This window comes from Plectropomus leopardus, chromosome 13 (genome assembly GCF_026936395.1).
Source record: "Plectropomus leopardus strain MGB_pleo_1.0 chromosome 13, ASM2693639v1, whole genome shotgun sequence".
Lineage (NCBI taxonomy): Eukaryota > Metazoa > Chordata > Actinopteri > Perciformes > Serranidae > Plectropomus > Plectropomus leopardus.
The window spans coordinates 31,923,783-31,950,543 of NC_142188.1; the positions used below are offsets into that span (position 1 = coordinate 31,923,783).

Sequence of the window (26,761 nt, forward strand, 5' to 3'; positions counted from 1 at the left end):
GTTTGGTGAGAAAATTCCACAGAATCCAGTTTGTTGCCAGTTTGTATTTTAAATGTAATTCTTTTTGTCTCAGCGTCACTACTTTTACCATAATAGGCCAACTCAACCATTTGGTAAAACATGGTTTTTGACAGTAAAAAAAAAAAATCATACTTTTGATTTTTTCACCATACATAAAATAGCTAAAATTAAATGTATCGTTTAACAACAATGAATGATCAAAGTTCATTTATATCTTAGCAAATAGTCAATTTTAGTTTCATTTGCTGAGCTTCTCTACCTTTACAAAAGAAGGCCAAATCGACGGTTTGGTAGAGCATGTTTTGAAAAAATTATTTGACCCTTATAAGATCGTCATATTTTGTATTAAGTTACAGAAATCTGTTCATTAAGACCTCTGGAACTGTAACATGTTGAATCAATATGCCTACCTTTAAAAACTCACCACAGATCCTTCATGTCTGGAGTCTTTTTGTTGTTCCTAAATTCCTGTAGGAGGTGAACAGCAAAGGCAGACTCTTTAAAGACACATTGACATCTACACCTTTTTTTTGCATAACATTTCTCAACCAAATGGTACATCAGGTTGAATTCAACAAAATTTTAATCAAGATACAGTGACTTAAAATGTGCTCGAGCAAATAGGTTCAGCTGGGAGTTAAAGGGTTAAGTTCTATGCATTTTCTAACTTTTCATTTAGAAAACAAAAACGGGTTAATATTATTTATTGCTATTTGGAATGCAAAACTTTGCAAAACGAATATCTCAAAACCACTCAGATAAAGCCTTATAATTCTAAGGTGAGGACATATTTTAAGACGTAATGTGCTGCACACAAAATGACAGTTTGAGAATATAACCGTTAAGAAGCAGACCCTCAGCTTTATTTGTATGTCTACAATTCAAAACTACATCTGCAAACAGAGTGCACGGAGCATGAAAGAAACCTAAAATGAATGACATGATAGCTGACAGTCGGTACAGCTGAAAGCCGCTGCACCGTGTAAGGTGGCATTGAATGAACCGACTCTCTACGCGTCAGATGCTGGAAGCAGGCTTTGTAAAGTTATGATTCATGTCATTCAGATTATATGCAGATAGATACCATATGTTCAAAATTACAACCCAATGTACACATGCTCACACGGAAACATTTTATAGGCACACAAACAAAGAAAAAAGCCGCCTGTCAGAAGCAGAGAGTCCTCTGCTGGAGGAGGTGAAGGTTCAGATTGTGTCGCTCAGTTCAGTTTGACAGTGCTCAATGTTCCAGAGGTTCATGGGAGAAAAACACCCTCTAGCCATATAAATAGTCTGTTGTGTGTTTGGGTCCTTCAGTCCACTTTGACCACACTGTAGATTTTGGTGACAAACCAGAAACAGGCAAAGAAGCCGATTGAGCCTGAGGACAGAGAAAATACACAGTTCATTAAAGCTATGTTAGATTAAAGCTTTTCATGACTCATCACAAAATCAGCGCCAATGTAGAAACACATTTAAACATCTGTTTGCTTAATGAAGTGAAAAAGACTTGTTGGTAAGCAGAGAATTTAGGAAAAGAGAAAAAGGGGTTAAAAAAAGAGTATGTGGGTGGGCATAAGCCGAAAGAATTAATAACACAAAACCAAACCTACAAACTAATACCAAGTAATCTGCGCTTTATCTGTTTTCAATGCCTTTTTTAAAGTAGCTTTGTTGACTTTGTATTGGTATTGCTTTCTTTTGGTTATGTGTATGCACTAAATGCTGAATTAAGGGTTAAAAAAATAAATTAAATTCAATAAAAATGTGAAATTAAGTGTAAAAAAAACAGAGAATTTAGCAAATAAAGAGTAGTGATGTGGATCGTTAATTTTTATTGATACTGATAACATTAGCGAGATTCCTTTATGTCTTTATTCAAACCACTACTGACACTTTTTTATTATTTGATAGAGAGATGAGGTAACAATACATTTTCAACAGAACTGAAATTCTGTAATTTTCACACATCAGTAATGGTTAATGTCTACTGTCACTTTCAGTCATGTTTTTAAATGAATAATTGTACTTTAATTTAAATATTTACTTCAAAAAAATCTTTGCATCAGTAGCTTTAAAGATATATTACGGGATGATCAGAGCTCATGATATAATTCCATCTCTACGATCCATTTTTGGATTGCTGGGAACACACATTTCTCACCAAAGCAACTGTATTATTCAGCTTTCTCCCCAAAAACAAAATTTTGTTTTTCTTAATGTTGCATTTGAACACATCATGATAGAGTTTAATTTACCTTTGCTTAACAGTCATTTTACTGAGCCAACCTTGAACACATCATAATGAAACCTACCTCATTTATTTAGCTAACTAGCTCTTCTCCGGCTGATTTCAACTCAGATATCAACACTGGATTATTTTTAACTGACAGGACTTGCTACAAAGTTTGCCTGTGCTTACACTGCTGCTGTGATGATGGTGATGAAGACTGTGCCGGTTGTGCAGTTGCAGCAATAGCTGGCGGAGCTGAAGAAGTTTTTTAAACCCGTCAGGTTTAATGTGATGCACAGTGTTGATGTGTTTGGCTGTGGATGTTGTGTCCCCTCCTTGCAAGACATTATTTTGCAACATGAACTGCATTTCTCTTCCTCCTTATCTTCAGCTTTGGTAAAATGTAGCTAAACTTTAGACCTCTTTGTACGCCATGTCAGCCATCTTCACAAGCAACTGACCGTCAGATTTCTTCTTCGCTTGTTTTAATACCTGTTAGCTGGTAGTTCAATTGTATCCAAAAACTTTATTGGACAATTGATGTATGCGAACCAGTGTAAGGTATAAGGTTATAGGACCCAAAAGTGATTTCTGAATTCTTACAACTGTTTGACTGAATTACCATTTGTGTATAAGTTTGTGTCTTCACAGTTTTGTCTTTGTCTTCCTGAAGAGGGCTGGCTGCTGGAACATGTCAAAGAATTTATTTATTTATTATCATGTTCTACTTTTAGAACTTTTGGTGAAATAAAGGCATTTTAACATTTTTCCTAAAGACAAGTGCCTTGGTTCCTTCCTGTCTTTTCTCCAGAAATAATTAAATCTGTGGCAATGCACATGAGAAAGATGTCAGGACAATCCAAACCAGAAACCTACATCAAGCCTCACCCTTCCCATTTTTGAATACCTACCAGTGAATAAGAAAAAGATGAGAGCCATGATCATGGTGTATCCAAAGTACAGGATGGTGCTGGCCAGTCCAGTGATTTGCAGCTTAGAGAAGAAGTAATGAATGGCATAGATCAGGAAATAGACCGCAGTGAAGCCGCTGGTCAGGAAGGAGCGCCACTGCCAATGGTAGTCCTGTGAGGAGGACAGACCGTCAGTTGGGATGGAAGGGAAGAGAGACAGTTTTGTAGACCGAGGCACTGACAGAAGGGGTTAAAAGAGCGATACAGAGCCTGGTTTCCAGAGCCGTGAGCTGAGAGCGTTAAATCAATTACAGATCACAGAAGTCAGAGCAAAATGAAATAAAAACTAATACAAACATGTCAAGACATCTTTTGGTTTGTTGCCCATCAGTCTCAGACCTCCCTGTCTGAATGTCCTGCTCCTGGGCCTAAAGGGGTTAATCTTAAATCTGTAGCAGGGCCTGTATATGTTTTATTTATAGAGAGATGTTTATGTTTAGTTTAGTTCTTGATATTATCATTTATTGAAACTATGATTATTCCTTTAAAACCAGGGCAATTTGTCTTGATTTCTTACAAAAACAAGGGAAAAAAAGGCAATAAGCATTTTCAGAAGGAATTACCCAAAAAATGGCAAGAAATAAAGAAAAAGTGCACATAAATTACCTGAAAATCTGTTTAAAAAAACGAAAGCATGGCAAATAAAAACAAAAATTAAACTACTCTGAAAAATCTTAAAATTGATAATTATTCTGCTAAATGATTTTAACTATCTAATAACGATAATCATAAATATATATACACCATATATATACCCATGCACATGGGGGTAATTGCACTAAATCAAAGCTGAATACTTTTCTCTTTACTGCTGCCTTTTATTCAATCAAACATTCATTCATTTCTTATACTGCACTGTATCTTTTTATTTTTGTATTTTATACCTGTCATTAACTTAAGCTTGTTTTTATTTTCTGTTCTTTAGCTCTTTAAGTTGTTGATTGTATTTAAATGTCCTCTCCTGATGTGTTTCTTGTGTCTCTTTTTCACCCTGCTGCTGAGATGTGTGTTATAAATAAACGTAGCTGGTCTTCATGACAGAAGGATCAGTGTGAATATCATCCCTGCAACATAAAGCTGATAATGTTGAGGTGTAACACTGAATGTGCTGTTCACCTCGGCACACAGGTGGAAGTAGCAGAGCAGGATGGTGGCCTCAGAGCAGGTGATGACCAGGATAATGAAGACAAGGAAGAGGAAGCCGAACATGTAGTACATCTGATGGGACCTGGAGGACAGACAGAGACACGTCCTTAGATAAACGACACTAAATACAGTGCATTACATGGGAAGACATGTCACGGACAGCCTGTTTTCATATTTGTTGACTGGCTGTGAAACAGTATCTTTCTTTTCTTTTCTTTTGTCATCTCTGCCGTTATTGGACAGCTTGACAGTGAGGAGGCGGACGTGAAAAGGAAGAAGAGAGGAGGACATGCAACAAAGGTCCCAGACTGGAATTGAACTGGTTGAAGAATTGAACATGTTGTTGAAATGTTGTTTATTTCTGGTTCTGTCAGATTAGATCATTCATGTGGGGCTTTCATACACTCTGTCATAGTTGACAGAGGGGTAAAGTCATTCTGTTAATTCTTTAAAACCTGAGCAATCTGGTTTGATTTCTTTAATAAAAGTGGAAAGAGTGTAATGAGCAACTTAACAACAAATGGCCCGAAAACTAGAAAGAAATCACAAAAAAAATTACCTGAAAATAAGCACACACCTCCCCCAGTAATGTTCGAAACAATAGCAAACAAGAAAATGACCCATAGAAAGAACATAACTGTAACATAACATTAAATATATTATTAGAAAGATGATGAATAGTTTTCTGGACATTTTTTTCCTAGTTTTTGGTCATTTTTATAATAATCCTCCACCATTATTTAAAGTCATTTTGAGGCCATTTTCATCATCACATTTTGTAAATTTCTTACAATTTGTGGGACATTTCTTGCCAAGTTGGTCATTGCCTTTTTCCCCATGTTTTTTTTTTTTAATCAAACTAATTTGCTCAGGTGAGAGACATCTGAGTGAGCACAGAAAAAGATGTCTAACTAGGTTTTAAAGGGTTAATGTGTATCTGTTCAGTAATATAAAACTACAGTCCATTATCTTAAACCTCCCATTTACTCAATTTGGGAAAATTTGATGAAGATAGATAAAAACAAAAAGGTATCAGCAGTTAGCCCCACTATAACCTAAAAACCGACAATTTCAGGCTAATGTTAATAATTGAGACACTTCAGAAGAACTGTATGAAACAAATGAGATCACCATTTTAAGACTCCCCACAGCTCTGACTGTGAGTGCTACTTTACTGATTCTTAGCAAATTTTGTGACAAAATCTGAGTTTACAAGACGCATTCTGACTTTCTATAAATCATGATTTTGGATGCATTCTCACCAGATGGAGTTTAATATGAAGAAGAGCTGAATAAATATACATCCAAAAGGCAGAATTCCTCCCATGACGATACCAGGGAAAGGCTTTGTGTAGAACGACTGCTCTGGGACTTGACGAGGGATCTGATTGGTCCGCACTGGGTGTTCAATACCCTGAAACAATCAGAGACAGAAAGAGACAGAGAGACAGAGAGACAGAGAGAGAGTCAAACAAGATTCAGACAGGCCCCGCCTGAAACAGTCATTCATAAAAACTATTTTAAAAAGACACATTAATTACATTTCATAATGTGTACCACGATACATCATCTTCACTTTCTTGTTGCATTTCTTAAATAAGTTTGGGGAGGACATATTAGATCATCATGATAACACAGAAGAAAACATAGACAACACTTGACCGAGCTACAGACTCTTGCAGCAGCTACATTAGTCCTGCTGTGGTTTTGTATTATTTTTCACATGTGGTTATTTTATTACTTGATGGTGACTTTTTTTCAGTCAGCATGCACGAGCTTAACTCAGAGTGAACATACTCAGAACTGACTGAACACAGAGTTCAGGGTTACACCCAAAAACAGGCTGCATGTTTGTGTATGTTTCCATGTTCATTCTGTCCCTTTTTTACATGTTCAAAATACATTTCAATTTCAGATTTATGCTAATAATGACACAATGTATGAGGTATGACTGGTTGATGTTTGTATACACTTACTGCCTTCTTGAAGCCAAAGTACGCTCCTATAAAGGTAAGTGGCACTGAGATACAGAACCACAGAGCCAATATGGCCACCAGGGTCCCAAAAGGCATGGCTGCTGAAGATCCTTCACCCCACAGGATCAAGTTCATCACAAAGAAATCTGCAAACACCACCCTGAGCAGAGAGGAGAGGATGTTAGACGAGGGAAAGTAAGAGATTTAGAGAGTGTAGTCGAGTGTTTGTGTCTTTCTCATGTAGGAAACTTCCACTGTATCTTTGTGTTTATTATTACGTTCAGTGTATTAGCCGGTCCAACAGTCTTACCCGGGACAGAGGAAGGCTGTCAGCAGAACGTTGGTCTTCCACTTCTCTCCTCCGAAAGCTGATTTTTAAAACAAACATAAGGAGAAAGGATATATATATATATATATATATATATATATATATATATATATATATATATATATATATATATATATATATATATATGTATATATACTTAAAGCTAAATTATGGCAATAATCACAATACCTTTCATCCTTTTTTTTCCATCCAACATAAAAACACTTCTGTTTCCTTTCTCACTTACATTTGTAGAGGCGAGCAGCCACATATCCAGCAGGAGTTCCCAGAAGAACCCAGAGAACAACAGCGCACGTCATCAGAGCACCACGGTTTGCTGGAGACAGGAAGCCAAGGCAGGCAAAGACTGGAGAGCAGAGAGATGACATTATTACAGTTTATACATTTGAAGTTAGAATAAATAAAAGCAGCTATAGAGCAAACTGATACTGGACCTTTTGGGCTTATGCTAATACAGAAAATCAGTTGAAATGTTGGCTAATGTTATTGGGTTTTATGGCTCTCAAGTGCAGAACAATACTGAATTGGGTGAAACTCAAAACACAACATTTCATAAAACAGAAGAGGGAGCCTGAGAGCATAACTAAAGTGCTCACTGAGTTTATCTTTTAGGTGCCGTTTACACGGCAACAGTTTTTGCATGAAACATTAAACTTTTGTTGCAGCCTGGCCGAACTTCTGAAACCAGGTTCCAAAATGTAATCTTTTGTACACAGCACCCCTTCTGTTGCTGTGTAAACTGGCAATACACGGGTCCTGTGAGAACAGTGACGTCACGGTCACATTTCGTACTCGCATGCGGTGTTCTTCTTTGGTGTGTCATTACAAAGTTACAGCACCAACTACTGGCCTGGCATGAAAACTACAGCTTTTTCAGTTGTTTTTGTGGATCCGTGGAAAGACTTCTGTTTTTAGTAGGGAAATAAAGAGTGGACAAAGAAAAACAGGACAGCTCGTGGTTTGTCAAGAGCAAAACATCAGGCACTGTCACCACAAGGAGGCACCAGTTTGCATCTTGACTAATTCTACTACACAACCATGAAGATAAAGATATAAAAAAAGACATACAAAGGGTGACAAAGGTCATGATGAAGATCTGGGTTCCCGAGCCTAGGAAAACAGACAGCAGCATTCCCTTCCTGGGAGGTCGGAAAACATCTCCATGGACCAACTTCCACCCAAACTCCTCCTGAGCGTCCTCCTGAGGACAAGATAGATGAGCAGATAATATTAGAACACAGCTTGACCCCTAATGTGCACCAGATATTGTGTCATATTCCAGTGGTGCCATGAGTGCCTTGTATGCTCATGTTACCTGTGATAGTAAATATGATGTTAATGAATCATCTATAACTGAGAACTTATTGAAAAACTGTCAGACGTGAGCTCCATCTCAGCAGTGTTTCTTTGAGCCATGCAGACAGGTACTCACCACAGAGTCCATCTGATTGTATCTGGCGATATCTTTATGCAGAGTCCTCAGCATGATCATGGCCACCATTCCAGACAGGAACAACACGATCACCAACGAGTTCATTATGCTGGGTGATTAAAAAATTAAAAATAAAACAAAACAGCACAGCCAAATAAGTTATTGCTGCTTAACCACTCTGGCTCATTACATAAAGGGTAACTTCAGCATTTTTAACCTGGTTCCTATTTCTGCATGTTTATTTGTGTAACAGTGATTAATGGGAAGAGTAATTAATGATCTGTTATCAGCATTCCATCAGCATCTGACAACGTTACTGAAAGGATCCTGACAGATATAGATAGACCTTTTGGTTAAAAAGTAAGATCCTTTTTGTTTAACTTGAAACAGCCCCAAAATCGTTATCAACTCACTAAACTCACCTGCATTTCACATCTTACTGGGGGAATTAAGAGTTTATTTGAACAGTGCAGAGATGACCCAAGGCAGCTTTTTTGAGTTTTACTTTGCACATTCAACTTTGAATAACGTGTGTTTTGCAGTGATAAATTATTTATTTATTTATTTATTTATTTTACAATGATTTGTTTTTATTAACAGATGCTCAAATAACTAAATCAGGTTTCCAATCATGCATTTGAAAGCTGTAAGTAAAAGATAAAAAACAATTAAAAAAAAAACACCAATTATTATTATTAGGGATATACTAATACTGAACCTGAGGGACATTTGGAGTTATGAATTAAATTACAGTTTATTTAAATGGAGTCTGGTGGGTTGAACATAGAAAGAGAGTGAGAGAGTGAAAGACTGTCCACGTTACATCTGATATATAAAAATGTCTGTATTGTCACTGTTTCAATAAACACATCTGCATCCCCGCATCCAGCTGTCATCTCACTGTCACATGATAGACTACAACTACCAGGTAGAATGAGGCAATGCTATTGATTCACCTCACACACAAACTCTCATCTCAAACAAACCAGCATCTCTGACTCACATATAAGACCTGCAAAACTACAGCACTGATGCTGCTGCAGTATTTACATTCATTGTATCGACCACACGTGGAACATAAAGGCCTGAATACACTGAATAACTGAGCGATTAACATAGAGCGCTCTGTCTCCTTCTATGATACAAGAGAAGTTGTGCACGTGTGGGGGTGGGTTGCACAGAGAGTGTGAGAAAGAAGAGATGCAAACACAGGCACGGTTTCACAGAGGAAACAGGTTGTGTAACACGAAATCAAAACATATTGATGCAAACATTACTGTCTCATCCTAAATCTCTTTTAAAATTATATTGATTTACCTCAAAAAGTCGATACACTGCCCAGCCTTAATCTGCCCCTGCGTGCTCCCAAATCTTAATGAGCAAACTGATCACCTCTTAAATTTGTGTCAACAATGATTTAGGTCAAATTACATTTAAGATACAGATTCTGGCACAATATTAATATGTGTGTGTGTGTGTGTGTGTGTGTGTGTGTGTGTGTGTGTGTGTGTGTGTGCGCGTGCGCACGCGTGTGTGTGCATTAGAGTCTTACCTGAACCACTGAATGTTGGTGTGAGGCATGGACTCCAGGATGTAGTCCCATCTAGATGCCCAGCGAATATTCTTGTCTTCCTACAAGCGTGCACACACACACACACACACACACACCTAGATTTACGCAGTTGCAGTGCTTTAAGGTTTTCTGAAGTGATAAATGATGTTACGCTGCTCGTTCTGCATTCATTTGCACAGAATCTCTCTTATGGGGAGAATCTCTGCTCTGATCTCCGCTATATTTACATATTAAAGAATGAGAATATTTTCCTCATTAACCCTTTAATACCTGAGTAAACAGCCATGGTTTCTTTCAAAAGCATGGGAAGAAGGCAATAACAACTTGAAAAATTAACCAATACTTAGCAAGAAATTAAGAAAAAAGAACACAATTACCTGAAAATTAGACTTTAAAAAGTGGCTTTAAAAAAGTGGTTAAAATCAATAATAAATGTATAACATAACTTTCAATCAATAATTTATTAACATCTGGACAAATTTCCAGAGCTTATTTTAATTTCAAAGGGTTAATGATGCATTATTTCACCAACTCACAACCCATACCTGTGCCCCTGTGTGTGTAATAAGCAGAGTATACACAGGTTGTAAATTGACGTATGTAATGCATCCTTCAAACGGCAAGAAAATACTGCATCATTCTGAAGAACAGGTTTTTCTTGGTCAGTGGCGCAACACTGCCTCAAAATAGCAATATGCAAACAATGAACCTGTCAACACCTCATTTGAGACCTACACACCCACAAGCCCACAGATGGGCACAAGTACATTTGGTACTCACTACAACGTGAGTGCTGACAGTGAAAAGTGCTTCAGTCTGAAACTACCTATGAAAGTTGCCCTGCTCTGTGCACCGCTTTGCATCCACACTGGAAAAAAATGTTTTTCTTCCAGTAAAAAGTCTTTGACCAAAATAATTACTTGCGCTGGATCGTATTTTTCTCTTTATACAAATTCCAGCCATTCCAGAGTCAATTTTCAATTTGTAGCCTGGGGCTCCATTAGTCTCACAAAACATGGACAGCATTTAAAAAACACTGACACGATATTATTGTACTGACCTCAAAGAAGACAGAGTAGGTGTATGGGATCTCAAACACTCCTGTGTGCTTGTTTTTCAGGAATTTTGGGCCTCCAGAGCAGTCAGGGTTATCTTTGGGGTTTTCATAGCTGGACAAAGAAAGAGAGACAGAAGCAACTGATTAAAGTAGTGAAATCTACCAGTTATCTAATTTGATCACAATAAAGGCAGAAACTACAAGAACGCTAATTAACACCACACTATTCTACTAGTTTACATGGTTGTCATACCAGTGGACAGCACTAGAGCGCCTGCATCCAAAAGAAGTTCTACAGTGGGCCAAAATGTAAACAACAAAAAAAAAAGAAACTATCTACATTCTGACAAGGCCAAAACTAGAATTATAGCCATGCGGTTGTTTGCACCAGTCAAGCCAAAAATTGAGTAAACTTCCTCAAGGCTTTCATCAGATACTAAGAGAATAAGATGGAAGCAAGGTCACGGTGACACTGACCTTTGAAAAACAAATTCTTATCAGTTCATCTTTGACTCCAAGTGATTGTCTGTGTTTTCTGAAGAAATTCCCTCAAAGCATTCTCAAGATGTTATATTCACAAGAATGAGATGGATATTGACTTTGACATTTGACGACCAAAATCTAACAAGTTCATCCTTGAGTCTAGGTGGACATCTGTGCTAAATTTTAAGAAATTCCCACAAGGTGTTTTTGAGATAATGCATTCACGAGTATGGGATGGGCATACGTATGGATGTGCATACAGATGGACAACCCGGAAAAATAACATCTCCAGCCAAACAAATGAGACATTATAATCAGTGTGAGTTGCCGAAAAATGCAACCAAAGAAGTGTATAATAATAAATGCATTATAAAGGTGGCATCAGTAGGACAGAAGGGTATGGCAAGTCGATGAAGAATGTGTAAAGTCACAGGTTCAGGACAGCCTCCTATCACAGAGAGCTCCATGTCAGCTCAAGTGTCATTTATCACCTTTTGGGTTCGATCTTGGCGGCAACCAGTCGTGCTCCCAGCTGTTCATGCTCGACGATGTGGTAATGGATGGTGATGTCCACGTGGTTAAAGATGTAAAAAGCATCTTTTTCATTAAAGTTAGACTGAAAAACAAACCCAAGACAAAAAGGTTCAACTCAAGGGTAACAAAGTGTTATTACAGTTATTATATTATTTAAAAGTCCCAAAAGTCAACACCAAAACCCACGGTGAGGCATCTGTTTTATTACTATGCTCCACGTTTGTGGAACAGCCTGTCTGAAGACCTGAGGGCAGCAGAGTGGGTTGATATTTTTAAAAGAAAACTCAAGATCTATCTTTTTAGTTTGCATTTATTTAAATTGTACCTATTCATTTATCTATTGACTATTCATTTATACATTTTAGTCTCTTTTACTTGATGCTATATCATTTTATATATAGCATATATATAGATATATTATTTTACTGTTTTTAATATTTTAAAATTTTATTTATTTATATAATTTATCAATGACATATTTATTTTTTATCTTTTATCTATAGGTTTTATCCTGCCTTTGGTTTTTCTCACGTATGGTAGCATTTACTCAGTTCCCCATTTTCTTAAGTACTCTTACTTTACCTCTTCAGTTAATTACAAAGTGTTGCTTTTTATCCATGTACCTCAAATCTCAGGATACTGGCCTTAAAATGCTAACGTGACAGTAGACAGTGTCTGCATCCCACTGATGATGATGTATCAGAGCTCACTGATCATTTTATACAGATCTGCACTTGTTAGTTAGAGTTACTCATCTTTTAAGAATATTTCTGACTGATGAAAACTTAACGTATATAGTTAAAGATTTAGGTTTTTATGTGTGTCCGTGTGTAAGATACTCACATTGACCACGCAGGCATCTTTCGGTCGACCTCCTTCTGTGACGTAACAGCCAATGGGGAACCCAGGATTGCAGAACTTCTGTCTATCTTCCACGTCGTAGCACCAGGTGACTGGCATGTTATCCACAATCCTATACACACACACACACACACACACACACACAGAGAGAGAGAAACAAAGCTTGTGATGCTCACCAATCTACACAGTGCAAAGGGAAAGATTGAATCCAAACAAACTGCAGACCAATTCTGCACCACTAACAAAAGGATAAACATTGACTTAAATCTTTTCATTTATTTACTGGATGTTTTAATTAAATAAGTCATTACAGACATATTTACTCACACAGTGGCAATCTACACCTATCTGATTACACACATCCCTTTATTTGTTCCACATAGATTCTCACTTCCACATTTGTGCCCATCTCCTCATCTCACATCTGACACCATACAGCACTGATATTAAGTGGGCTGGTTTGAAAACCACGATTTCTAACTAAAATACATCATCTATCATAGCACAAACTGTAAAAACAGACATCAGCATTGGATATTCAAATTTGTGACGGTCCCTGAGGATATCTTTTGCGACAAATCAGGAAACATAACCAAATCCCCTGCGAAACCTGGATCACATGGATCAACATCGTCCTGCGTTTCTGACACTGAATGTTTGTTAGTTCTGTCACTTGTTCCTAAACTGCATATTTTGTCTTTCTTAGAGCTGGAAGAAGTGCCAGTGAAGTCAAAGTGAAGATTGATTTCCACATCACACAGTGATGTGTTTTTGGTGTGTGCATGCTGCTGTGCATTTGGCTGTATTTTCCTTCACTTTATGTGATGATGTCAGTGAATGATACATACCAGTGATGCTGGTAGTTGAGCAGCATGCCTTTCTTGAGGAAGTCCAGTTTGGCTTTGTCTGCAGGGTTTTTGGTGTCGTAGGTTCTGGTGCACACCTTCTGACACATGGCAGCTTTCTTGAACTCAAACTGGCACACAGGACACAGATCGTATGATTGCATTAAGGCTCTAAAACTGCTGGGTTCATCATTCTCCACTGTGCAATGAGACAATATACAATGACTGTAAAACCCATAGAATCAAATACAAATTATGGCACATAGACATCAACTACACTGTTTTATTCAGCAATGTTCATCATAATGGCAGCTGCTTAAAATGTGTTTCGAGAGAAATCGCTGAATTTGATTGAGCCCGACTTAAACGTGTCAACATCTGCCACACCACCATACAAAAACCAAGCCGAAAATATGTTACTTTCGTACAATTAAAAAAGAAAGAGAAAAAAATAAAATCAATCAAACAATAAAATAAAATAAAATAATTCTAGTTTTCTGCTGTATCGAAAATGTACCAAACTGTTACACCACTGTAACATACTAAACCCAGAATTTTATGGATTGTTAATCCCTGCTGCTTACCAATAATCTTCTCATAGTGGGAAACATCATACTGTTTGTTAATGTCATTATGATCCAAGCATAATGTCAGTTAAGTACACTCCCATTAAATCTATATATTCTGTGGCTTCTCAGTCAGTAAACAGCTTCATCAAAGTAAATACAGAGCATGTGACACACCCACAGCTGTCCAGCTGAATTACACATCCCAACAATGTTTGCCTCTGTTGTGTCTGCTCCACTGGTTCTTCATCCATCAATGCTCTGTGCTGTCATGAATCTATTGTGTATTATAGACATGTAGAGAAAAGCAGAGTCTGAACACTGAAATATAACTCCAACTTCAACACAGGTCTCCAGATTAACTTCTTGCATTAGCTGGACTGTGCGCTAAACTTTTTTGTTTTGGCGCACCATAATTTAGGCACAGGCAATTTTTTTCACTTCACCTTTTGGTTTTGCAATAACATATTTTAAGCATTATGTTTTTCGTGAGTTCCTTTCCACATTATTAATTTCTTCACTTATGGTGTAAAGGTACCCAGATGCGGTGGTTGGGTTTAAGAGTCATAGTTCAGTGTAGGTTCAGTACAGTGAGGAAAATAACTAATGCATAACAATCTGCTTCTTTTCATTTCTTCTGAACAGACAGTATTGTAAGTGTCAAAGACAAATACAATCCTCTTGCTGAGGACCAAGGTTACATATTGCCTGCTGGTAATTTATCTATCTATTTTTATGATTAAAATAAGAAAGATTTTAAATCTATTTTTATTCTTAATGTCTACGGGTTTTATTTATTCATTTTATTTTCCATCTTATGTTGTGCATTCTGTGCATTCAGCTCTTATGCTTACTTTATCTTACTTTTACGAGTATTTTCAAGTGGGTTTTATCCATGTGAGGCTGCATTCTATGCTTCCTGTATTGGTCTTATTTTATTTTGACCTGCAGGTTTTATTATGTCGTATGTCTTCCATGTCTTTTTATGTGAAGCGCTTGGTGCATGTTATGTTTTTATCTTGTAAAGCAAGTTGGGCTGCATTTCTTGACTGAAAGGTGTGATACAAATACATTTTATTAATATAATAATAATAAAAATTATTATTATAAATACTTGCGTATTACACTGTATCAACACTGAGCAAACATTTTCCCAAAAGGCAACAGGTTACAAAAGGCTATAGAAGTGAAATGCAACTTTTCTGATATGAAATTGATAACACTAAAAGTAAAAAGAATAATACACTAGATATACTGCCCTGTGGCTGTAAGGCTCTGCACACCTGTCACGTTGCACTTTCAGTTTACATCCATGATTATGAAAACATGCATGCTTCACAAAAGATCACTACAATCAGCACAGTTTCAAGGTGGTCCTTGAGTTATGGCCAAAAACATGTTGTATGTGATCACCATGACCTTGACCTTTAACCTTCGACCACCAGAATCCAATCAGTTCATTCTTGAGTCCAAGTGGACGGTTGTGCCAAATATGAGGAAACTCAACTTAACGTCAGATATTGCATTCATGAAAATGAGACAGATGCAAGGTCGCGGTGACCTTGACCATCTTTGAGCACCAAATTCTAATCAAGTCATTGTTTTGTTTTGTTTTGGTTTTTTTTAGATATTTTAGGGGCTTTTCCATTGCCTTTCTTTGATAGGACAAACACAGCATGAAAGGGGGAGAGAGAGAAGGGATGACATGCAGCAAAGGGCCGAGGCCAGACTCGAACCCGCGGCCACTGCAGCGAGGACACAACCTCTGTACATGTGGCACCTGCTCCACCTAATCAGGTCATTGTTGAGTCCAAGTGATTGTTCGTGTCAAATTTGAACAAATTCCTTCAAGGTGTTCTTTAGATCTCACCTCCACAATAATGACATCAATGCAAGGTCATGGTGACCTTTGACCACTAAAATCTAATCAGCTCATTATTGCGTCTACTAAATTTGAAGTTATTCCCTCAAAATGTTATTGAGACATCGTATTTCCAAGAATAAGACAGACAGGTCACAGTGACCTTCAACCTCTGACCACCAAAATCCATTTAGCTCACCCCTTAGTTTAAGTGGACGTTCGTGCTAAATTTGAAGAAATTCCCTCAAATGTACTTTTTTCCTTTTTTAATGATAATAATTAACCTATTAAATTGATTCAACTGCATCTTAACAGTGTGTGGCTGAGTCAGTTTGTGTGTGTGTGTGTGTGTGTGTGTGTGTGTGTGTGTGTAGCTGTGTTTTACCTTGTATGGTGAGGGTTCGATCCTCTCCCCAAAAAGCACCTGGCCCAGGTTCTCTGATGGTCGTTTCATTGTTTTCTCTGAGCAGAAGTCAAACCTGCACAAACAGGAGGTGAACATTCAAAGTTCGGGGAGGAAGTATCAACCTGCACAACACCTTTATTTCCAAGTACACACTGCATTCAGGAACTTGTTATCTGGGCCGCACGTCCTCATGAGGGAGAGAACTCCGAAATTACATCCCACTAGAATGACACATGGCAGCTGCTGATGCACTGTTTGTCCATTGAAACTTTTCATCATGCTGAAATGTTTTCCAGCAACTGCTGTTAAATAGACATCCATTTCTGTAAATCCTAATACCATTTTAGAAAAGAAAAATAGTGCATATAAAATGTAACCAACATGTTATAACCTAACAGAAGAAAACAGTGTTTGAATCTTTTTTGTTGTTGGGGGGAAAGGGTGGTGGGAGGAGGTTCATAATAACTTTCACTTTTGAGGTAGTGGTGTATTTTTTCTTTTTAATTTTATATTTAAAAAACGGACCATGGTCTCATTCACATCTACTCATGAAAAATAATATTTTTCATCACCAGAATTTATTATATCTCATTTATATTAAATCTGGCGTGAATAATCCATGATAAAAACATAAATTAGCTACTTACAACAGATTGGATGCTGTTCTCTGCTACACTTTTTGCAATTAATGGATAAAAAGACTCTGCATCTACTCAAAAATCAGCTTTAAACTTCAACTATTTCTTGAATGCTTTCAGACAAAAATAAAGCATGGAGAAACAGGCTGTGCGGCCTGAAGGAATTAAAAACAGTGATGAAATGACAAAAAATCCGAAAAAGATAAAGCAAACAAATGGTATGAAACTGGATGTTGTCACTTACGCAGTATATTCGTAAGGTAGAACAGACTCCACTGAATCCAGCCTGTTCACAAATAGCTCAATGGTCGACTAGAAGGAAACAAAGCAAACAGATACATATCAGGAAGACTGCAAGTATGCTCATATCAGACATTCATTTTCATGAGGTTATTGTTTCTTGGTTGGTTGCTTTTGTTTTTTACACCTTAACGTGTGGATATTAAAATGACATTTTAAAAACTCAATAGCAGCGTGTCTTTTTCAGAAACAATGTGGATAAGTTTGGGTAAGTAAAGACATTTTTTTAATCATGTGACTACCGCCAGGTAACTGACTACTGACTACTGCCAGGTAACTGATTCGGCCAGAAAGACTAACAGGTAGGTCTATGTTAATGATGGCTATTTTGCTTTTGTTTGTGTGAATGTGGCATTTCAAGAGATGTTTATTTGCATACTTCATTTTTACAGCATCAGCATCACAGCTTGATATTAACAGGGTCTCAGCGTCCCCGGGAAAACAGAAAATGTGTTTGAGTTCTTCTCCAGGAGCCTCTGAGACAAAAAGAATTTTTGTTTTGTATGTGTTGATTAATGACAAACCAAGCCCTGACTACAACACATCTTCTCATGACATCACTATAGTTATCATTGGCTGGCTACTCAGCGTGAGAGTACAAAGATTCTTGAATGTCCCTCCGTGCCAGTCCATCTGTCCCCTCAGTAAGCAAAGACTTGCTGGCAGAAATTCAAATATGTCGCCCTGATTGTGCTGAGGATAACTTAGATCAAACACCAACAAGGGTTATACTTTTGATTTTGGCTTAGAGGAGGAACAACCAATTTTAAATAGTTGTATTTTGTATGTATTTTAAATACCCTCAGAACCCGAAAACTTGCAGGTGGGTTTGAAAGGCATGTTTTCTTTGAAAAAAAATCTCCATAATCACACCATTTGTCATAGCCAGATCCTCTGAAGTAAGTTATTCATTGTGAAGGAAGGGTCGTGCATTTTCCAGGGAGGGTAATGATTTTACATATATATATTATATATTTTACATATTTAGATATGATATTATCATGATATGACAAATACCGAAGTCACATCCCAGCCAACCTACAGTATATTTACTCTGCAAATAGAGTACAGTCCCTAAGTTATGAGGATACTAAGCTGGGGAGCATGGGACCCTAAAAGCATCCCGTTACATAAGCTACCACTTTCCAGACTCCTTAGAAAATGAAAGTTAATCAGCTTAATTTTTCCAATTATATTTTGGCTATGTGCATTTGAAGTTGTTGTAGACGCGTTTGAATTTATAGCAAAGACCAGGCAAGTATCTTGTTTCGTATTTGTTATTAGTTTGACGTCCAGACTAGCGAAGTTACTTTGAGGTAAAGCTATTTAACAGTAGCTAACACATTACAGCTAGCTTGCTATCTTGTTATCACAGCCTCCGTTACCGTCGCTGTGCTGTTTGTTTTGCTAACGTTAGCTAAGTCACACACATAATATCTGTTTACAAAGAACGAGCCCGCCTGCTGCATTCAAATACCTCCTGTGTAAATGTGTAGTAGTTGTACTTTATGCTGGTTATTCAGTTATTTGGTTGTAACATCTGGCAACTACACAGGTGATGTGGGACATGTAGTGTTTACCTTACAGTCTGGAACTTGGTCTTTTCCGGGCTCACAGAAGCTCACGGGCGCGAGACCCGGGAGGTAAAACCCGGCCGCTCGAGCCAGCAGCGCGGCTCCAAGCAGCCACCGCAACATCTCCGCACCGGCCACCGTCTTCAGCCAAGATGAGACACCGTTAACTGGCTCCTCTTCGCAGTTTACACCGCATCTGACACCCACAGCAGACCGACAGCCACAAGCATCCGGTTCTGCAGCAGGCAGACACGTCACATGCCGGAAGTCCTGCAGTAAGTGAAGCGGAGCATTGTGGGATCAAGGATAATGATAATAATAATAATAATATTATTATTATTATTATTATTATTATTATTATTATTATTATTATTATTATTACAGTTATAGTAAATATATTATAGTAATATTTGTAAATATTAAATGCGCTTTACTCATTTTTTTATAATTAAGTAATAATTAATAATTAATAAAATAATTAGAATAAATAAATAATAAATTAATTTCTGGAAGTGATGGAAATAGTTTAATAATAATAACAATAACTTAAATATCCGTTTTCAGTGTGATTGTTGCAGAAATTAAATGCACTTAATTCATTTCTGGAAGTGATAGAAATGAAAGACACATTTTTATGACTTTGACAATGATCATTTTTGTGAAATATTTGTACAAGAATCAATCCCAGTAATTAATTTTGTGTGTAATGATCATGATAAAGTATAATAATCTAATAATCTGAGCACAAGAGGCCAACAGACCTCAAAAAATGCAAATATTTGACAATAAATAACATGCTGTATCCATGTTGTTATATGCTCCAAGCATATAGGCGTAGATTTCAGAGACATCTACACAGTGGTCACATTTCCCTAAGGTGGCTATTATGTGCATTTGTTCCCCCATCCACCCCCGATAAAACAGACAGAAACAGAGGACTTTTAAAGGACAAAAATGTATGCAAAAATTCCCCAGAATGAAGGAACTTAGGTGTTTAACCCATTGAAACCTGAGCAAGTTTGTTGGCAGGGAGCAACACACTCCGCCTTGCCTTTTTTTCCCATGTTTTTGAAAATATTCAAACCAATTTGCTCAAGTTTCAAAGGTTTAAAGAGACTGTGAGAGGCATCTGATCAAAGCACAAGAAAACTGATGTCAGAGTAGGTTTTAAAGGGTTAATGCTCAAAATGTTCCTGGAGGAGGAATCCCACCCTCCCTTCTTTTTAAATACATGTGTCTCTGCCAATTTTGAAACTAAACCTTCCCTCTTGCCTCTGTGTTTACAGGAGAATGATTCATTCTCATCCTGAACATCTGGATCATTTCAGGTCACTTATAAGTGGTGTGATGTGAATATGATGATTTCTCAGAATATTACTTATATCTGCGGTGTGCTGTGGACCTGTCATCGAGGCCATTACTGCCAAAGATGAACGAGCTACTCTCCGATTGATCTGTTGTCCTTTTACCAACTCCATCATTCTCTACCAGAGACTGCAACACAGACATGGAGATGAAACATCCAATTGATGGCCACAAGATGGTGTTCTTTGACTGCTTTGTTTCCAAAAATGTTCTATCTATCACACTAAGCTTTTCAAAATTTTCTGTGCATGATTAGTCACTTGGGGGTTATCATACACATGCATACTTTTTTGCTGCAAGTAACAACTGGTAAAGAAAAAAAAATTCACAACATCAAAATAAAAAAAAATGAAACCACCCAAAAAACTCTAATAGTATTGGGTCGTTCATGTATTTTACTGAGAAATGTATGCCACTTTAGTATGTTACATGAAAGGAGCATTGACTGGATACCTCTGAAATTCATAGTAATAGAGTGATTTACATGTTTTGTACCAAAAGAGATGTGTCAAAATTACTATATTACTATATTCACTATATTTCCCGTCCTTCATGTTAGTGTTTGAAATCTGAGTGTCGACTTGTCCACTATAGAGACCTTAAAGAAATCTGCAATGGAACAAAATAAGTGTCAAGAAATTAGTAAAAAGTTACCACACAGAGGGGCCCCAGCCAAAGCCCCGTTCAGAGGCTGGTTGGATCTACTGCCAAATCAACGGAAACCACATTGGAGACGTCTTACTGAATTGACTTCACTTCGCAGGCAACAGCTCTGGAGGACATTTAACAATTAGCATGCCTCCTTCAAAACTTGCAGCATCTGTGGCATCGTGTTGTGTGATCAAACTGCACATTTTAGAGCGGATTTTTATTGAGACCAAGGCTAACCTGTAATGATGCTGCATCTTGATATGTCACACCTGTTAGTTGGATGGAAAAGGAGAAGCGCTCACTAACACTAATTTGAAAAAAATTGCAACCAAAGTTTGACAAAAAATATATCTATTAAGTGCATTAAAAAGCCTTACACCTTTGAAAAATGGGAGCACAAATAAATTTGCTGTGTTTATTTTTTTGTTCAGTGCGCACAGCAATGTTCTGTCTCTGTGGCGACCTGAGACTTGGGGAAAATAAATGTTTAATTCATGTTGTGTCTTGGTCACCTCGTCATGGGGGTATAACACTGTGTGAGCTTCATATTACAGGAAACTGGAGTTAAAACTGATCATTACATTCAGGAAATAGCACCTTGATGCCAGCACTATGAAGGAACGATCTGTGGTGTGCGTGTGGTCCATTTCCTGACGAGGAATCAATCCAAACATCACACAGCCAATCGTTACTAACACAGTCATGAGATTATAAAAAGTAATACTGAGTTTGATGTTTGACAAGTGGTTAGGCAGCACCAATAACCAGACAAATCCCAGCTGAGGGTCTGAAAACTCCCATTACTGCCTCTAAAGACAGATGGTGAATGTATAGAAGAGGTACTCTGGGAGCGCTGTCAGTGATGAGTGGTGCTGAAAACGCTGAGATGAATTTGCAGGAAAGTGTTGAAAAAGAGCAGGCATGGTCAGCGAAGATAAGATGAGAAAATGTAAGGAAACATGTCTCAGTGTTTTACAGCTCACAGTAGAAAAACACATTAAACAGCTGAAACTACACTTTATAAGATGAACTCTTAGCGACTGTTTGGTGCATTTTACGTGCTTTTCATTCTTCATTTTTTGACTTTGTTCATGCATATGGGATACCTTTTGGCAAGACTGTGTTTTTTGTTTAATCTACTTACAAACTTCTACTTATAAACTACTTACTATGTAGTATACTGAAAAGAATTCATTTTTTGTGGTATCGATTAAAGATTACTGGATCGAAGATTACAATTCTAACAGTTAGGACTGGTGTTGGTTAAAAAATAAACTCAATGAAAGCAGGAAATATAAATGCATATTTTTTACAGACTGATTTTGAAAAGTGTATTTTGAATGCAAAGCGGTATGAGTGTGAGTATTTGACACTACAGAAAAATAATAATGCATAAAAATCAATGTTGCTGATAATCATTGATTATCACATATCCCAGGCTTTTTTTGAAATCTAAAAACATAGTGGCATCATGACAAAAACATGGCATTTAAAGAGTTAAAATTCTGAAAAAATTAATGAATATTTGATATTCATGATTAGGACTGATGTTGGTTAAAAATTACCTCAATAAAAATTAGAAAATAGTATTATGTGTAGTATAGTTTAAAGGTTGATTTTGAAACGTGCATTTTGTGCGCAGAGCGATACGAGTTTGTGTAATATTAAATGGGGCCCTAAGGGTTAAAGAGTCAGCATTTGTAAGATAACTTGTGCCAAAACTAATTTTAACCCAAATGTCCACTTAAGGGCTGTAAGAACTGATTTGCTCAGTAGTTAAATGGTAAAGATGGTTGTCTTTTAATGCAAAGAAATCCCGCTTCCTGCACGTGGTCTCAAATTTGCATTTTCCAGGAAAAGAATTTGACACTTCTCACACCGTAGCAGTATTTGTGTATAAATAACGAGACATGGGATGCATTCTAGATCTTGGACAAAGAAAAACCTCAATACAAATGTAGTCATGTGAGACACTTTTTTACGAAAGGTCCTAAAAGTAGATTTTTATACCTCAGCTATTCGTATGACAATGAGTTTGATTTCTTCAAGAGTTTTTAAGATCACCTGTTCTGAGGCAACACAATAGTGACACGTTTTTTTAAACATGGATGCTTAGTGTTTCTGCCGTGTACATTTCCACTCCTTTGCTTGTAGTAACTGTAAGCTGAAAGCCCAGCTAGCGATTTTTGGTTCTAAAAACGTTCTGACAATGCTACAATGTTTTCAGTTTTCTTTTAGTTCCCAGAACTTAAAGTTAAAGTTTGGGTAACATTCTCGATAACATCATAAAAATGTTAAAAATGTTATTATCTTTGTTAACATATCACATTACAGGCACATTTGATTAAAAAATGCCGTATAATCTCTGGCCTAAATAACATGTTCTGAATGTTGCTTGGAAAACATTCTTCCTTTGTTCTCATGTAACATTGTGCAAACATTTGTATAAAAGAACGTTTTATGATCAGTTACCTCTCAACAAAACATCCTCAGAATGTTGCAGTTATAATGTTACATCTTAGTCAGCATTTACCCTTTTGTGAACATTATTTGAAATGAGAAACATCCTTAAAAGGTTCTTCAAACATTAGATTAAAATCTTTTCTTTAAAACATTATTGCAACTTGTCAGTAATGTTAACCAATGTTGTGGTAATGAAAGTTTTTGATAAGTCCATACTCAGAATTTGGCTACTTCTGACAAGTGAAGTATGAGCTAAAAAGGCCTAAATCTAAATCGGACTTTTTTGTGAAACCTCGGGTCATGATGTCAAGTCAATTAAACGCGGCTGCGACATGCACGTTACTTTCACAAGAAGAAATGAAACATCTCAAAGTCTGATTGACAGCATGGCGTGTTTTCAAATCAATCAGCATACTGATCCAGTCACTGCAGGAGGTTCCACCTGCTGTCAGCCACAGTCACTCAGGTGGCTCAAATTCACAAAGGTCGTTAATAACGTCTCGTGTTTGACCTTTGACCTCTGACCATTAATTCACGTTGACCGTTACTTTCCAGGGATATTGTGTCTAAATCCTGCCGGCCAGACATGGAGCTGCCATACGTCCCGCCAGCTGTGGGACTGCAGTGGCACTCCCAATATTCTGTACTATTCTATAGCGTCAGCTGGTTTGATCAAAGTGCTGAGGCAGCTGTGAAGATGCAACAGGAGATGTTTTATACAGAATTTCTTTAGTGTACAACTCCTTTCATGTGTCTCCTTTGTGTCCTCTAAGGCAGTGTCCACTCAGGTGAGGAGTGGCCATTATGCTGTCCCCTGGACACCTTTGAAGTGTGCTTCAGATATCACTGTGTTCTAATACAACCAAAGTCAGTCAGTCAGTATCTGTCCTGGTCTTGACTGTGCATGTCCCTGGTCCATTTGATCATAGTCTCTGGAGATCGATACAGGAAGATCAGTTTGGAGTAAAGTTCCTCTTCCAGTTCCAGCTCTCCTGTTTCCCGCACCTGAAACACACAGAAAGATGAGTTTGTGAAAGGGAATTACAAATAAATTCATTTTCAGTACACTACAAACAATATGAAAACAATCGTATTTCCAAGTTGTTGAGACAAGTATATGCTAATAATTTGACAAAGGAAAAAAATTTCATAATTCTCCATTCAAAAACTGTTTTGAAAATTTATTTGACTCTATCTCTGATATGTGCTTACATAAGTACAATAAATGCATGTACAGAATGTATGTGTTAATGTGCACGAACCAGGAAGATGTCTGTGCAGAGCTTCAGGATGCGGTCCACACAGGGCAGCTCCTCGAACATGATAGAGTGAGAGATCTCACTGAAGAAGCCTCGCACAAACTTCCCAATGACCAAGACCACAGACACATACAGACCCATGATCCTGGAGAGAGAAAAAGAAAAGAAAAGAAAAGAAAAGAAAAGAAAAGAAAAGAAAAGAAAAGAAAAGAAAAGAAAAGAAAAGAAAAGAAAAGAAAAGAAAAGAAAATTAACATTAAAAAAATACTAGAAAAAACAACTCACAAATAAGAATTGTTATGCTTGAAAATATTTAATGTACAAACATCAGCAGTCAACATCACAGCTCAGATGGGTTTCCATTAACGTTAAAACAGTACAAATTGAAATTGCAGATATTATGCTTAATGGAAACGTGTCAATTTTCAAAAAAATCCCATTTTTCGCAAAAAAATGTTACACTTGCATCAGGTCGTATTTCAGGCAATTTGAAAAAAGCCATATTTAGCAAAACTGCATTGGAAACCCTTTTTTGGCTTTTCTAGGTCACATCATGCTATCGCTATGTGTCCCTCATGATGCAGCAGGATCTAGAAGAGATGTTATTGCATCACATAACTCTTCAAAAGTTGAGCGGATCATCTGGAAGTTTTGAATCCACCATTCCTCTGTGAAATCGTGGACTATCACCTTCCAGAGATCCCTCATATGTGGCCGCTCCCACGTATAAGGGGCTTGTCTTTCCATTATCGTTCAAATAACAAGCCTACGTGGCCTTGGATTGGAAATAATGACGGCTTGTGTGGTGGCTGCAATAGAAATAAACCTGCTAATGTTTTGAACATTAATCACCATGCTTCTTGGAGTTTTATCACCAGAGAAGAAGACGCATGACATCACACAGTCATCTCACAGTTGTGTTTTATCAAAATTTTAAAAATGTTGCTTAGTTTTGCACAAATCCGCAATGGTAACCCATCAACTATCAGTATCCTTACCCATATCCAGCCAGGAAGCCCAGGCTGGGTGGACTGACTTTGTCGTTGAATATGACCATCGGTAGGACTCCACATGAGGAGGAGGCACAGCCGGCGATGGCAATGTCCCACCATTCCTGGTTCCCACTGCCATTCAGTGACCTGTCACTCATCAGTGACAGGGTTATGTTCAGGTAACCGTCTTCATTACCTACAAGACGACCAATCAGCTGTGTTAAAACAGACAACTTACAGATGAATAAATGCTGATATCTGCTGACTTCTATGTTATTAGCCCTTTTTCCATACACATGCGCTGACTTAGCTTGCCTGTAGTCTTGTCGTGGCAGCAGCATACCCGATAGACAGCCGAAACTAAACATGGAGCTGAATCACTAATTAATTGGACACCGAATATTCCCTAAATGATGATAAAGCCAATCTGACATCACTGTAACACACTCAGGGTTGGTCAGGCATGCTTTAACCCTGACGCTGGTCAAACCCTGACATGATCTATTTCAGGCACAAATTGGCACAATTTGGCACATTTAAACTTGTAATGAAAATGCAAATCACTTCAGCATGGTTTGACTTGGTGCAGTCAAAACGCCCTATCTTTCTGCAAACACTTAGGGGCTATTTACACAGCGACGATTCTTGAAAGAAACCTTAAATTTTTGTTGTTGTTTGGCTTTTCGCTCACATGACAACAGCATTTGGGGGTCTGAAAACGCAAACTTTTGAAACCAGGTTCCAGAGTGCAATTTTTTGAAAATGCATCTCCTTCTGTCACCGTGGAAACTGGCAATGCACAGATCCTGTGAGAAAGATGACTTCACCGTTGCATCTTGCGTATGCACGTGGTGTTCTCCTATGGTGTATCATTACAAAGTTACACCACCAACTACAGGTCCGGCATGCACACTACAGCATTTTTGGTTGTTTTTTCAGATCCATGTACAGGTGGATTGTTCTAAAATGTTACCATATGAATGCAGATTTTTTTTTTAAATGCAAAGGAAAGACATTTCCATTTTTAGTAAGGCCGCTCTCATCTAAATATGGCTTTAAAAATGCACTATATATATTATTATACTAGTATTGTGGTATTGTTGTCAGACACAAAGTGCTCTGTGACTCAGTCCAAAAAAATCAGTAAGAGGATAGACTCAAACATTATAAAGACATTGCAAGGACTGAACAACTTTAGTCAGTAA

The 26,761-nt window shown here is 37.5% G+C and overlaps 2 protein-coding genes across 4 annotated transcripts in view; both read right to left on the minus strand.

The window, feature by feature from the left end:
* Positions 1-858: 858 nt before the first annotated feature.
* On the minus strand, positions 859-19,071 carry tm9sf2 (transmembrane 9 superfamily member 2). Its single transcript, XM_042501900.2, has 17 exons — positions 18,833-19,071; positions 17,197-17,264; positions 16,294-16,387; positions 13,485-13,612; positions 12,619-12,748; positions 11,733-11,857; positions 10,762-10,870; positions 9,681-9,760; positions 8,129-8,237; positions 7,765-7,897; positions 6,923-7,042; positions 6,658-6,715; positions 6,348-6,507; positions 5,634-5,785; positions 4,342-4,453; positions 3,166-3,337; positions 859-1,402 (listed from the first exon to the last, which is right to left on the minus strand). Exons 1-17 carry the CDS (start codon positions 18,947-18,949, stop codon positions 1,335-1,337), a joined length of 1,935 nt encoding a protein of 644 aa, XP_042357834.1. The 5' UTR covers positions 18,950-19,071; the 3' UTR covers positions 859-1,334.
* Positions 19,072-20,091: 1,020 nt separating this feature from the next.
* The window catches only part of piezo1 (piezo type mechanosensitive ion channel component 1 (Er blood group)), a 105,115-nt gene continuing 98,445 nt past the window's right edge, over positions 20,092-26,761 (minus strand). For all 3 annotated transcript variants that reach the window (XM_088087050.1, XM_088087051.1, XM_088087049.1), the window contains exons 52-54: positions 25,563-25,752; positions 24,568-24,709; positions 20,092-24,310 (exon numbers count right to left, since the gene is read on the minus strand). In XM_088087050.1, coding sequence (XP_087943176.1) covers positions 24,182-24,310; positions 24,568-24,709; positions 25,563-25,752 — 461 coding nt within the window. In that variant the 3' untranslated portion in view covers positions 20,092-24,181. The remainder of the gene's footprint in view (positions 24,311-24,567; positions 24,710-25,562; positions 25,753-26,761) is intronic.